At 63.9% G+C, this 13,780-nt stretch overlaps 1 protein-coding gene and 1 pseudogene across 4 annotated transcripts in view; both read right to left on the bottom strand.

Annotated features, from left to right (window-relative positions):
* The window catches only part of LOC142825021 (adenylate kinase 8 pseudogene), a 378,854-nt pseudogene that overhangs the window by 313,939 nt on the left and 51,135 nt on the right, over window positions 1-13,780 (bottom strand). The gene's annotated exons all lie outside the window — the stretch shown is intronic.
* LOC112547409 (C-type lectin-like) overlaps window positions 3,173-13,780 on the bottom strand; it is a 416,253-nt gene continuing 405,645 nt past the window's right edge. For all 3 annotated transcript variants that reach the window (XM_089777780.1, XM_089777783.1, XM_089777782.1), the window contains 3 exons: window positions 9,992-10,132; window positions 7,367-7,484; window positions 3,173-4,605 (listed from right to left, as the gene is read on the bottom strand). In XM_089777780.1, the coding sequence (XP_089633906.1) occupies window positions 4,529-4,605; window positions 7,367-7,484; window positions 9,992-10,132 (336 nt within the window). In that variant the 3' untranslated portion in view covers window positions 3,173-4,528. The remainder of the gene's footprint in view (window positions 4,606-7,366; window positions 7,485-9,991; window positions 10,133-13,780) is intronic.

Here is a 13,780-nt window from a genome sequence, read left to right as displayed (position 1 = left end):
CTAGTTCGAGCCCCGTGTAGCCGCGCTACACGGGGTTCGAAGCAGCGGGGATTTAAAAATGGCGGCTCCCCGCTTATGCTAATGAAGCCCGGGAAATTCAAATCCCGGGCTTCATTAGCAAGTGCGGTATGCATACATTACCCCGCTAGTTCGAACTAGCGGGGTAGTGTAGACATACCCCCAGACTGGAGACCTTCCCGAACAGGCCACAAACCAGTCCCACAGAGCGCTTCAGCTGCCTGCCTGAAGCCTCACGAGCAAAACCCCTTCGACACCCCAGCAATATCCGTGCCCCAAATGGCCCCGGGCCTGCCCACAGGTGAGGGGTTTTAGAACCCAATCCCACCTACTCTGAACGGGTTCTCTGGTCCCAAGAAACCAGCCACAGATCCCCGGTCAATCTACACTCCGGATCTTACCCACAAATCACGCTGAGCCAATCCCTTAGAATCTAAAATCTAAGGGTCTGTCTACACTACAAAGTTAATTCGAACTAACAGACGTTAGTTCGAATTAACTTTGATAGGCGCTACACATAGAAACTGCTAGTTCCAACTTAATTCGAACTAGGTAAACCTCATTCCATGAGGACTAACGCCTAGTTCCAATTAAGTAGTTCGAATTAAGGGTTGTGTAGCCACTTCATTCGAACTAGTGGGAGGCTAGCCCTCCCCAGCTTGCCCTGGTGGCCACTCTGGTCACAACCAGGAAAACTCCTCTCCTCTCCCCCAGCCCCGGGCCCTTAAAGGGGTAGACTCTGGCCAGACGGCACTTGCCAGAGCCAGCCCTGCCAGAAGTCTCTGCCCCGAACCAGTGGCTGCAGGATGAGCCAGGCAGCCAGTGCCAGTGAGCCGTCCCCCGCCCAGTCCCCCAGCACCCAGGGGCCAGCCAGGGGCCGTAGATGGCGCGCACCCTCCTGGTCTAGTGCGGAGGTCATGGACCTCATTGAGGTTTGGGGGCAGGCCCCCAACATCCATGATCTCCACACTAGGTGGAGGAATGCGGTTGTCTATGGGCGCATAGCGGCCGCCATGGCCCGAAAGGGACACAGGAGCACCCAGGAGCAGGTGCACCTGAAAATCAAAGAGCTGCGGCAGGCGTACGCCAGGGCCACCAGGGGCGGCGCCGCAGCAGGGGCTGCCACCTGCCCCTACTTCCCTGCCCTCGACCGACTCTCGGGGGGGCGGGGCGGTCCGTGCCAGCCCGGGGGACAGCGAGCCGGGACCGGAGGGCCCTGACCCTGGCGCACCGGAGGGGCCTCCACAAGATGTTCCAGCACCAGAGTCGGCAGGGTCGTCCAGGGAGACCGTACCGGGTAAGTAGTTCGAATTAAGTAGTTCGGGGGGGGAGGCGGGAGGGAGACCAGGGACCACACGCGTGGGCCATGCCTCCCACTGATCACACAGACACCTGTGCACGTGCCATGCCACCCTTGGGCAGGTGGCTCCAGCTGCGTGACACCCAGGAGCCGTGCCCCAATAGGCACATGTGTGTGTGAAGAGACCTGACACACTCCCGACCCCGGGGCGGGACCCAGCAGGATGCTTTCCCTTCACACGCCCCCTCTACACAGAGGTAGGGGACATCTCCCCCCCCCCCCCGCCACCCCAGCCACACTATACATGGCACAGGGACATTGGTGCGGTCTTGGGGCAGCTCCCAGTCCCGGGGAGGGCCAGACATCCTGACCATGGCCTCTGTACAAGCACAGCGGCTCTGACGGTGCAGGACATGGTCACCCTCACGTCGCGGCGTGGGGGAGGGGGCTGGGCATCATCCTCTGCGTCCCCAGGGAGAACTGACCACTTCTCTTCCTTCTCTACAGCTGCACAAGCTGCTCGTGCCGGGCGCACCACCCCACCCGGGACATGCTCCTGCACCCGCAGCCTGCTCCGGACCGCCAGCACGGAGCAGGAGTACAGGGACCAGCACCTGGGGTCCTTGCAAGCCCTGCACCGCACAGTGGAGGCCTGGATGCGGGCAGACCTGCAGCTCCACCAGAATTAACTAATTCGAATTAAGTTAGTTCGAATTAGTGCTGTAGTGTAGACAGACCCTCAAGGTTTATTACTAAAAGAAAGGAAAGCCCGAGAGTGAGGCTGTTAAAGTATCGTACGTTACATGCATCGAATCTCCCAGTTCTCGACACAGGCTCGCAGCAGAGATGTTACAAACTGATATCTTAAAAGTCTCTGGTGCACATCCTATGTCAGGATGGGACCACAGTTCTCTCCGGCTCGTGATTCTCTGGAAGGCTGCCTCTGGGGTCAGGAGCAGATCTGAAGACCAAGATGGAGTCAGCCACACGGCCTCTTTATATCGCTCCCTGGCTTCTTCCAAGCTGGAGAGAGTCACATGGTCCATCGACCTATCCCTGTGTCCCAAGTCAGCAACCATTATCCGGGCTGACTCAGACAGCTAGGTGTGGATTGGCACCTCATTGTCCCCTTGCTAACTAGCGTAGCCATCGGCTGAGCCTTCCTTGCCCGTTGCTCTGCCTCAGACAGAGAACACGTTTAGAACTTCCCATACAGCTACTATACAATTAGAGGAATAGCCTATATGGAATCGGTAGAAGATAAGTGCAGCGCCCCCTCTCCACCTGCTTCCCTTCTTTAAGGCCAATCTGCTGACAGGTTGTGATGGGTAGGTCTGGGTCCTTCTGGATCCTGCCACCCACTCAGCTTTATTTTTTCCCATGGAACCCTGCATGCAGGCCCGGGGCTCACTAGCTCCCACACAACCGCCCTCCCCTTGCCCCGGCTGGCTCCAGACTCCCCCAACCATGGCTCCTCCTTCCCCTCCTGAACTCCCTGGGAGGGCACCTCACTCCCTGTGGGTTGCAGGGCAGACTCTGTCCCTGGTAGGGAGGGGAGCCAGGGCAAACTCAGCGTGCCTGTCCCTGAGCTGCCAGCCGACAGAGCCCCGGGAATCTAGGTCATCTCCTTGGGGGTTACATGAGCTTTCGTTCGACACCCACATGGCCCCCTTTGTGCTATTTTTGGGGCAAACACCCGCTCTGGGCGCAGCAGTGACCCGGCTGCTCCCCTCACAATCCAGTAACGTGACACCCCACGCTCCGGGGGAAGAAGGGGAACCCCCGGGCGTTCGAGATGGCGAGAGGCCGGGCGCCCCCGGAGGCGAGGGGGAAAGCGCAGCAGAGACACCCTGGCAAGCGTAGGCCGGAGGCGGAGGCGCTGGGAGGACCGGCCTGGCGCAGGGCGGGGAACGCTGGGGGCTGGCGGCAAGCGCCCAGCAGCCGGTGCAGGGCAGAGGAGCGCCGGGCGAGGACCAGTGGGGGAAGGGCCAAGGGCAGATGGGCGGCAGGGAGAGGGTCTGGAGCAGCCGGAGGGTTAGGAGGACACGGCTGGGCCAGGGAGGGGCGCGTCCGGAAGGGAGGAGGCGGCTGTGGCTGAGCCGGGTGGGGAGGTGCCACACAAGGGCAGGGGGGCCCCGAGATTGCGGGTCGGGGGGAGCTGAGGAGGTAACCCCGGCCGGGCAGAAGGAGAGCTGCCTGCGGGCTGGGGAGTTTCGGGGAGCAGCCCCGCCAGCCAGATGGAGAGGGAGACACTGCGCCCTGGAGAGAGGCAGGCCCAGGTCGCCCTCGCAGCCCCCCCAGTGTGGGGAGCAGTGTTCAGCCCAGCTGGTCCCAGCGAGGGGGGAACATTGGATGGGGGGGAGAAGAGGGGCCAGGTGACCCTCTTACCTGGGGAGAGACACTGGCGGGGGGGGGGGGGGGCGGTTGCTGGGGACGTAGGAGGCTCTGCTGGGAGCCGGGGGCTGTTTTGGGGGGCTGAGGGCAGGGCAGGCAGGACCCAGCTGGCTGCAGGGAGACTGGCGTGGGGCTGCGGGATCCTTTGCTGGGTTCAGAGCTCAATAAACTCTCCTGTTGGGGGCTGGCTGGGAGTCGCTCTGGTCTGGAGAACAGGGGGGCGCTGTCCCCTCTGGGAGGGGGGCCCCGGGAGTGCAGAGGAAGGGGACCCCCCGAGGGGCTCACAGCGGAGGCGGGGGGGGGGGCTGCAGGCCCTGAGAGGCACCATCCCGGAGGAGGAGGGGCGGACCCCCAAATGAGAATGGGCCCCCAAGAGAGGGTCGCGCACTGGAGTGGCCCCCTGAGAAGGGGCTGTCTCACTGGAGGGGGGATCTGCCCAGGAGCCGAGGGGCCAAGTGTGGGCACCACCTGTGAGCCGTGACGGGGAGTGTGACGTGTGGCACATTATCTACGTATTGGTGCATGTAACAAAATTCATTCTGCACAGGAGTGTGAAAATTACAGAGAACCCTGGGCCTCAGCCTGGTCGTTCCCATCCCTCCCCGCAGGGCAGGCTCTGTTTATTTCACGGTGCGGGGGTTGCGGAGCCGAGCGTGGGGGCCACGGGGAAACACGGGGGGCGGGGGGAGGCAGCGTCACACAGCGATGTTCCGCAGCAGGCACCTTGCACCAGGGGCTCCGGAGCTGGTCCCCCAGGGGTGCCGGAGGGACCCGGGTCTCTCACTGCCTGGGTGCTGGGCCTGTGGTTCAAGGGAGCTACGGCCCACAGGAACCGTGCTCACAGATGAACGGGAATGTCCGGTCGCAGGGATAATCGTGCCAGCGGTTAAACTCTGGAAAGACAAACAGCAGTGAGCTGGGGGGCAGAGGGGGCAGGCTGGGCCCTTGCTGCCATAAGCAACCCCTCCCCCGCTGTTCTGTGCCCGGGGAGGCTCCCAGCACCGGGCCCTGGCCCCAAAGAGGCGACGGGGGCGGGGGGGGGGGCGGGATGGAGCCTGAGCGCCCAGAGGGGGCAGCCCCACCCTGCAAAGAGACGCGGAGGCTCCGTGGGACGGGGAGACCCCTGGCCCGGGTGCTCCTGCTCCTACCCCAGCCCAGCCACAGGGCAGGGGCCAGCAAGAGACCTGCCCCAGGACGGGGGCACTGCTCAGGGATGCTGAGCGGCTGCCCCAGCCCGGCGCCCTCCACGTCCTGCCCGCTGGGGCCTGGCTTCCCCATGGGCACGTCTGCTCCAGGCAGGGCCCGGCCGCCGGCCGAGGGGACGTGTCTCTGCCCAGGAGCCAGTGTGCACAGAACACGGTCCTCCCTCAGGCACCGCTTCCCCTGCTCTGGGGCTGGCCACCCCCTGCCCGGCTGCCTGCAGTGGATTCCTGCCCCGGCAGCCAGAGAGCGGGGGAAGGGCGGCCCTGGGGCGGGGTGAGCTCAGCCCCTCAGCAGCACCCCAGGCCGCAGGGAGCTCCGTGGGGCGCATGGGCCGTTCTCAGCGCTCTGCTCCCTGGGGGCGGGTTCTGCTGCTGTTTGACTCTGTCCCCGTCCAGTCCCGGCAGCCCGGCTGGGCCCACCTGCCAGCACCCGACTGATGGACAGAGCCTGTCCCTGATGATTGTGCCAAGACACACACGTACCAGGGGCAGAGTTAAGGTTACAGGGGCAGCCTTGGACAGGCTCTTCCTCGACTCTGGAACCATCATGTTCCTTTAACACGTTTGGGTGCAATTTATGAACAGTTTGTAAAAGTGACAAATAATTCATGTTTTAGTAAATGGTTAATCAATTACGCAGAGCCCAGCGGGGCAGCTGGTGGCTGCTTGTTACCATCGTATGTCACCATCTAACACACCAGGGTCCTGGGAGGACCAGGCGTGTCGCAAGGAGAAAGGGAATTGGTGGGAGACCCCGTCCCTACCCCCGAGACCCCCACAGACCCAGCACCAATGAGCGGGGGCAGGGGATTCGCTCTGAATTTGGCTCCTCTTCTGTCTGCACCTCTCTGCAAACGGGCCCCTCATTACCCAGGGTGGCGGCGCGTCGGCCCCCCCGACCCTGCACCCCGACTGCAGCAGGATGAGACTCCGCCAGCCAGCAGAATAGGGGGGTTACTGCTTCTGCGAGGTACAGCCCAGCCCAGGTTCCATGTGGCCAGGAGTGAGGGCCAGGCAGCCTCAGGCCCCTTGGGGGGGTCCACAGGCCCTGAACCCCCAGTACTCAGCTTAGTCTCTTCTCTTCATGATTCCCAGACTGACTGACTCTTCCCCACCCCACCCCCCCTCCTTTGTCCAGACCCCTTCCCGGCTGGGCCATGGGCTACGTGACATGAGGGTCCTCAGGGCGACCCCCCGCTGGGCCGTGCTACAGACGCAGGCCAGTAGGGGGCACCCCAGCCCCAGCACAGTGACCTGTGAGTGGACCGTCCCCCCACAACATCACACCCAGCAGGGCTGGTCCCACAGTCCCTGCGTGTCCCCGTGAGCCCAGCGCAGCCTGCGCGGCCCCTGGTGCCCTGGGCAGGGGGCAGGAGGGGCTCAGAGCCAGCACCCCGGGCCAGCGCAGCAGAGCCCCCCGTGCGACCGAGTGTGTCCCTGCCCTCTGTCCGGGAACGGGCGACAGGGGAGGGGCCACGTGAGGATCCCGGATCTGTCCATCCCCTCCGGGGCACCTGGGCTGCACTTTGGTCTGACCCAGTGTGGCCACTCTGACGGGTGTGTGCGTGCGGGGGCCACATGCCCTCCCCGGCGGGGGCAGGGCAGACAGAGGAGCCGGGTGCGTGTCTCAGGGCCCTGGTGGGGGCCGGGGACCAACCCCTCCGACAGGGTCTGACCAATCAGAGGGGCCTAGAGCTCCCGGCTGCCATCCCATTGCTGCGGCAGCGTTGGTGCGTTGCTCTGGGTGGTGCTGCGGCAGTGAGGTGCTGCTCCTGGGAGTGCTACAGGCTGACTGCCCTTGGCCCCGCCCCTTCGGCGCTTGCCCCGCCCCTTCTGCCCTTGGCCCCGCCCCTTCGGCCATTGGCCCGCCCCTTCGGCCCTTGGCCCCGCCCCTTCGGCCCTTGGCCCCACCCCTTCGGCCCTTGGCCCCGCCCCTTCGGCCCTTGCTCCTGCCCCTTCGGACCTTGGCCCCGCCCCTTCGGCCCTTGCTCCTGCCCCATCTGCCCTTGCCCCCGCCCCTTCGGCCCTTGCTCCTGCCCCTTCGGCCCTTGGCCCCCGCCCCTTCTGCCCTTGCCCCCGCCCCGTCTGCCCTTGCCCCCGCCCCATCTGCCTTTGGCCCCGCCCCGTCGGCCCTTGCCCCCGCCCCTTCTGCCCTTGCCCCCGCCCCTTCTGCCTTTGGCCCCCGCCCCGTCTGCCCTTGCCCCCACCCCGTCTGCCTTTGGCCCCCGCCCCTTCTGCCCTTGCCCCCACCCCATCTGCCTTTGGCCCCGCCCCATCTGCCTTTGGCCTCCGCCCCTTCTGCCCTTGCCCCCGCCCCGTCTGCCTTTGGCCCCCCGCCCCTTCTGCCCTCAACTTTGCCCCTTCCGGGGTGCAGAACCGACCCACCACACCTGGCCCTGGAGCTGGGCCAAGCTGTCAGCCCAGCCGCAGGGAGTCTGAGTTGCTGGCTCACCTGACTCTTTTAACACCACACAGTGCTCGGGTCTTTTGGGATTGTCCGGTTGGCTGGCGGCCATGTCCCACTGATGGTAGTTGAACAGGGACTGATCTGTCCATGCCCAGGACTGATCCTGCAGGGACAGAGGCAGAGACCCCGTGAGCCCCATGGTCCCAGCGACGGGCCCGGAGCCAGGGGCCCCAGGGCAGGACCCAGCCAGCCTGTGGAAGCATGAAAATCCCCAGCGAAGGGAGAGTCGCCAGGCCCCTCCCCCAGCTCCTGCCACCCCCACGGGGCTGAGGGGAGCCCCCGACCTGCCCTGAGACTCAGCATCCATCTTTGGTGCAGCCCCACAGGCCCCCGCAGCCTCAGCCTGGCGCTGCCCCACGGAGCCTCATTCCCCCATCCCCACTGCCGAGCTCAGGTGCAGCTCTGGGGGGTGGCGCTGGGCGGCGCTGGGTTCGCTCTGTGGGGGTCGGGGCCTGCAGCAGCGAGAGTCCTTGCAGAACCGGATCGACCCGTCCTTCTTGGGACCAGCAGCTCTCTCTCCAGGTCCTGGGCTGTTTTCCCCGTGACCCTGAATGGGGAGCAGCGCACCGGGGGGTGAGTGCCCATCTGCACCCGGTGGACAGCCAGGCTGGTGAGACCCGGCTTGTCGGAGAACAGCTGCTGGTGGGAGCGCAGCACCTCTCGGATCTCGGCCTGCTGGGCCGGGGTGAGCTGGTCCGAGAGGGAAACTGACTCCAGCGAAGAGTCCTCTCCGGTCCCAGGGAACAGGCACACCAGGGGATCCTCCCCCTGCTCCTCCCAGGGCTTACACACGGCCAGCACCAAGTTCTCCCTGTCCCAGTACGGCTTCATCATGTTAACATGATATACCCGCTGGCCGCGCGTCCGGCCCGTCAGCTCCACCACATAGTTCACCTCGTTCAGCTGCTGAACCACCTTGAAGGGGCCGTCCCAGGCGGCTTGCAGCTTGTTCTTCCGCACGGGGATCAGGACCATCACCTGGTCCCCGGTAGCGTAGGCGCGGGCCCGTGCATTGCGGTCGTACCAGACCTTCTGCTTCCTCTGGGCCCTGCTCAGGTTCTCTCTGGCCAGGCCCATGAGCTCGGCAAGTCTTTCCCGGAATGTCAGGACGTATTCCACGACCGGCTCACCCTCCGGGGAGACCTTCCCCTCCCACTCGTCTTTCAATAAGTCCAGGGGGCCCCTCACCCGCCTCCTGGAAAGCAGCTCAGTCAGGGAGAACCTGGTGGCCCCGTGGGGCACCCCTCTGTGTGCAGACAGCAGGTGGGGCAGGGACTTGTTCCAGTCCTGCCGGTGGCATAAAGATTTTTAGCTTCAGGGTCCCCTGGAACCTCCCCACCATCCCACTGGGCCGGGCACCGTACGCTGGAGCCCAGGTGAGCCGGGCCCCGTGCGTCTCCCACAACCACCGGAGCGGGGCCGACATGAAGTGGGATCCCTGGTCCGCGAGGACTCCTGGGGGACCCCCACTGCTGAAAAGGGCCAGCAGCGCATTGGCCACCGTGTCTGCCTCAATGGAGGGCAGGGCCACGGCCTCGGGGCAGTAGGTGGCGAAATCCACCCCCACCAGGACGTATTTCTTCCCTGGCCGGGTCGCCTGGCCCGGGGCCCCACTAGATCCATCATCCCGCCCCCTCCTCCCAGAAAGGCTCCTCTATGGTGGGCTGGTGCCTTAAGGCGGCTTCCCCCTGTCCCGGGCTTTCTGCACCCTCTGGCCAGAGTCGCAGGCCGGCAGTGCCGCTGCACAGCCACGAATATCCCCGGCCAGTCAAAATTCTGCAGCAGCCTCAGCCGCGTGCGCCGGATCCCCCGGTGCCCCGCGAATGGGACGTCGTGGGCCGGATACAGCAGCTTGCGGCGATACCTTTGGGGAACCACCAGCTGCCGCTGGACCCCCCACGTCCCCACCTTCCCTGGGGGGAGCCATTCCCGGTACAGGAATCCCCCCTCCCACAGGGGCTGAGCTGCACGGAGGCCAGCCTGGTCCCGCAGTGTTTCTTAGGAGGGGTCTGCCTGCACCTCAGCCTGGAATTCAGCCACCGGGGCAGGGACAGGGACCTGCTCCCCCCTCCGCCTGCGTCCAGGGTCCCAGCCCTGCTGAGCCTGGCCCCAGCCCGTTCACCCCGGGAGGTCTCGGGGTGCGGGGCCTGTCCTGGTGCCTGGGGCTCTGAGTCCATTTGTGGCCCCTTTGCCCGCAGCGATGGCAGGTCAGGTCCTGTGGGTGCCCTCGAGCCGGCTGGTCTGCTGGGTACTGGCTGGCCCTCCAAGGAGGACGTTGCTGTCTGGGGGGCCAAATTGGGCACCTCTCCCTGCGGCACGGCTGTGAGCCGGTCTCTCCGGGATTCCCCTTCACACCCGGACTGGCTGGCTCTGGACTCATCAGCCAGTCACTGAGCTGTGCTGGTCAGTCACAGCGGGCTGTGCCCTGTGCCGGGTGTTGGGCACTGACCCTGGGACTGACATCACAGGCGGCTGTAGCCTGTTTCCACCCCGTCCCACTGGAGATCCTGCTCTCGTGGGACCCCCCCGCCCCACAACAGCCCCCCACTGAGCAGGGAACAGAGCCAGGGGAGGGAGGGGCCGCAGGCGGAGCGGGCGCCGGGCACTTACACGCTTCGGGTCCGAGAGTCCGATCCAGACGTGTTTAGACTTTTCCTTGTGCTGCTTGACATAGCCGGCCAGCATGTCGTTCTCTTCTTTATTGAGAATGGAGACGAGATTGGCCCCCTGCCAGTACTGCCGGCACGCCGCCTGGGCCAAGAAGGGACAAAGCCAGTTGCCCCATTTCTGCCCCCCAGGGAGCAGCAGGGGCGAGTCCAGCACAGATCTGGGGCCCGGCCCCCCCGGGGTAGCGCCCCTCCCTCCCAGCGCCAATGGCAGGAGCAGGCAGAGCAGCCTCCCCCCCACCCCGTCCCCTGCCTGGCCCCCAGCGCTCTGGGCACAGACACAGCTCCCCTGGCCCTGGGCCGGCCCCGGCTCGGCTCTGACCCCCCCCTGCCCTGGCTGTGGCTCCGTCAGGCAGACCCGCTGCCGGGCCGTGGGGTGGGCACCGCTGGCTGCACCGCTCCCTGGGCCGGCCCCAGCTCCGGGCTCTGCCGGGCGCTGGCTGGTCCCAGGACGTCCTGGCCCCACAGGCCACGGGGCAGCGCCGCGGGAAGGGCTTTCCTGGAGATCCCACCCGGCCCTGAGCCGCTCCCCGGCCCCGCCCGGACGAGTCCCCAGCCCCGGGCGCCCGAGTCGGCTGGACGGGGCAGCCCCGGGTCTGCCTGCTGCGTAGCCGCCCCCAGGGCCTGTTCCCGCCCGGGCGATTGAGCCACGTTCTCGGGGGGGGGGGATCGCTGCGGGTGCAGCCTGGGGGGGGCTGGGCGGTGAATAGTGACACAGGCGGCAGTGCTGGGGGGCTGAGGGGCTGGGCTGCCGTGAGCCCCGTGTGACTGACACAGCCCAGTGCCAGGGCACCCGTCCAGGGCCCAGCGAGCCGGCCCCACCCACCCTGGGCACAGAGCCCGGGAGCCGGGCTGAGCAGCTCGGAGGGGGCAGGCACCAGCCAGTGCCTGGGAGCGCTCGGTGCCGTGATGCACCAGGGCGAGTGTGAGCCTGGAGCGTGTAAACGCAGGACTGGGGGGCAAAACAGGGTTTTACACATGCACGAGACTGGTGAGCCAGCAGAGAGACAATGTAGCTTGTGGAAAGGGAAATCCTGCCTCACTGATCTGCTAGAAACTTCAGGGGGGAGCGAGTTAGTCTGTACAGGATAAACTTACCAAACAACCAATGGGCTGGGAGCACGCCAGAGACTAACAAAACACGTAGCTGGGATCGGGAGCTCTCGTGGGCACCGCTCGCTTCTTCAGATGACCCGAATTTTGAGTTTAGGATGTGCAGACCCGAAATAAAGAGGGGGGCAGGGAGAGGGGGGGAAGGGAAAAGGAGGTGGGTGGGAAACAAAGAGCAGAAGGGATGAAGATGACCAGTTCTGCCTACTTGTTTTTCCCTTTGATAGTTCTACGTGTTTCGTTAGTCTATGAATGCTACCAGCCCATTGGTTGTTTTTTAAGTTTAATGTAGTAGAGTTCCTCGTGGCCAAGGGGGATCCAGTGGATACAGGGCCCTTAGATTGCCAGAGAGCCTTTGACAAGGTCCCTCACCAAAGGCTCTGGAGCACAGGGAGCTGCCATGGGATAAGAGGGAAGGTCCTTTCATGGACTGAGAACTGGTTACAAGACAGTAAGAGTACGTGTAGACTGCATGGCTCTGCCGACAGAGGCATGGAAAATAGGCTGCCCAACAAAGTCAATGAAGCAGGGATTTAAATATCCCCGGCTTCATTACAATAAAAATAGCCGCCGCGCTGTGCTGGCTCAGCTGATCGTCGGCACAGCGCGCGAGTCGAGACGCAGATCAGTTGATAGGAGAAGCCTTTGTCGACCGCTCCCTTATGCCTTTGTGAAATGAGTTTACCGGAGTGGTCTACAAAGGCTTCCCCTGTGATGGGTAAGATCATTAGCATCTTGGTTAAGGCCATTTGTAAAGTGTCAAATTTAAGCATGGATGACAGTTCTGAAGTTTCTCTTTGTCGTCTGGTGTTAAAGTTTCTTTGAAGTAAGATACATGCAGTAAGGTCGTTAAGAGTATGTCCAGGTAGGCTGAAATGAAAACCAATTGGTTTCTCCTTGTGCAGATGTCTCATATCTGATTTGTGGACATTAATTCTTTGGCGAAGTGTCTGAGAAGTCTGTCCAATATACATAGCGGAAGGACACTGTTGGCACATGATGGCATAAATTAAATTTCTGGATGAAATATAAGACAGGAAGCAAAGGGTAGGAATCAATGGTCAGTTTTCCGAGTGCAGAGAGGTAACTAGGGGGGTCCCCCAAGGGACTGCACTGGGGCCCAATCTATTCAACCTACTTAAAAACTATCTGGGGAAAGGGACGAGCAGTGAGCTGGTGAAATACGCAGGTGACACAATGTCAGCTTGTGACGGCACGTTGGGGGTCCCCCGTCTCCTGCACCCTGAAATGGCACAAACAGACTGCACCAGCCGGTGGAATAGAGGAAGTTTATTGCCTCTCCAGGATACAGCACAGCACAGATGGAATCTGGTCCCAGAGCTGGGCTAGGATGCCTCAGGCCCCCTTGAGATGGGGGAGACTGGGCCCCTAAACTCCCCCCCTTTCCCTAGGATGTCTCCTCCATGCCCCCAGCCAGCAACTAACTAACTCTCTTCCAGCCCTGCCCCCCAGCCAGGGCAGCATCCACCTTCCTTTGTTCCTCTCCATGGGGGGTGTCTGGCCACTGGTTTGCATAGTGACTCATCCTGTTTTGCTGGGTCGTGGTACCCACGGCAGCCAGTGGGGGTTACCCCAGAGCCAGCAGCATAGAAACCAGCCAGGTACCCCCACTACATCACAGTTCTCCCCCCTCCGAGAGCGAACTGAGCAGGGTCACTCCGCTCGTGACCTAGGGAAGTTCGGGTCCTCTGCGTGGGAACCCGCCCTGGGGCCATGGGTGCTCCCCTTGACTCAGGCCGGCCGTGGCGAGGCCCCACATGAGATGGCTTCCCTCTGTCCACTCGCCGCCCCGCTCCAGGGCGACTGGCACAGGCCTGTCCTCGGGGGTCACTCCCACCCTTCCGCTGGCCTTGATCTCTGGCCAGGGTCTCTCGGGCCGGGGCCATGAGCCCAGCGAACCTTCTCTGGACAGCCAGGGCGGCTTCCATCCCCGATGCTCCATCCAGGGAGGACTTCCCCTCCCATAACTCTCTCAGCAAACCCAGAGGGTCCTCTATCTGAGGTAGAGACCCCCAAGCCGCTTTCCTACTGTCTTGGGCATTCCCGCCGCTCTGGCAGGAGTCACAGGACCGGCAGTACCGCTGCACGGCTGTAAAGATTCCCGGCCAATAGAAGTGTTGGAGCAGCCTCAGCCAGGTGCTCCGGATCCCCCAGTGGCCCCCAACGTGGGGACGTCGTGGGCCAAATACAGCAGCTTGAGGCGATACCTTCGGGGGACGACCAGATGCCGCTGGACCCCCCATTCCCTCGCCTTCCTGGGGGGAAGCCATTCCCAGAACAGGAGTCCACGCTCCCGCAGGAATCTCTCCTGGCCACCTCTCCCCCGGGGCTGAGCTGCACGGAGGCCAGCCTGGTCCCTCAGCCTCTGCAAGGAAGGGTCTGCCTGCACCTCAGCCTGGAATTCAGCTGCTGAGGCAGGGATCGGGACCTGTTCCCCACCTTTGCCTAGGTCTGGAGTCCCAGCCTCGCTGGACCCCGTGTCCACTGGGATGGGACCCTGAGGACGCTGCCAGGAGTCCTTCCCTGGACCCACGTTGTCAGCCCCCCGCTGGCTCTGGCTCCGGGTAGTGACTAGAGCCAGCTGGGATTCATGGGGCCACTC

This window comes from Pelodiscus sinensis, chromosome 1 (assembly GCF_052426305.1).
Source record: "Pelodiscus sinensis isolate ZL-2025 chromosome 1, ASM5242630v1, whole genome shotgun sequence".
Taxonomy (NCBI): Eukaryota; Metazoa; Chordata; order Testudines; family Trionychidae; genus Pelodiscus; species Pelodiscus sinensis.
Note: the sequence above shows the minus strand (reverse complement) of the source record. Positions and strands in the feature narration are given on the sequence as shown.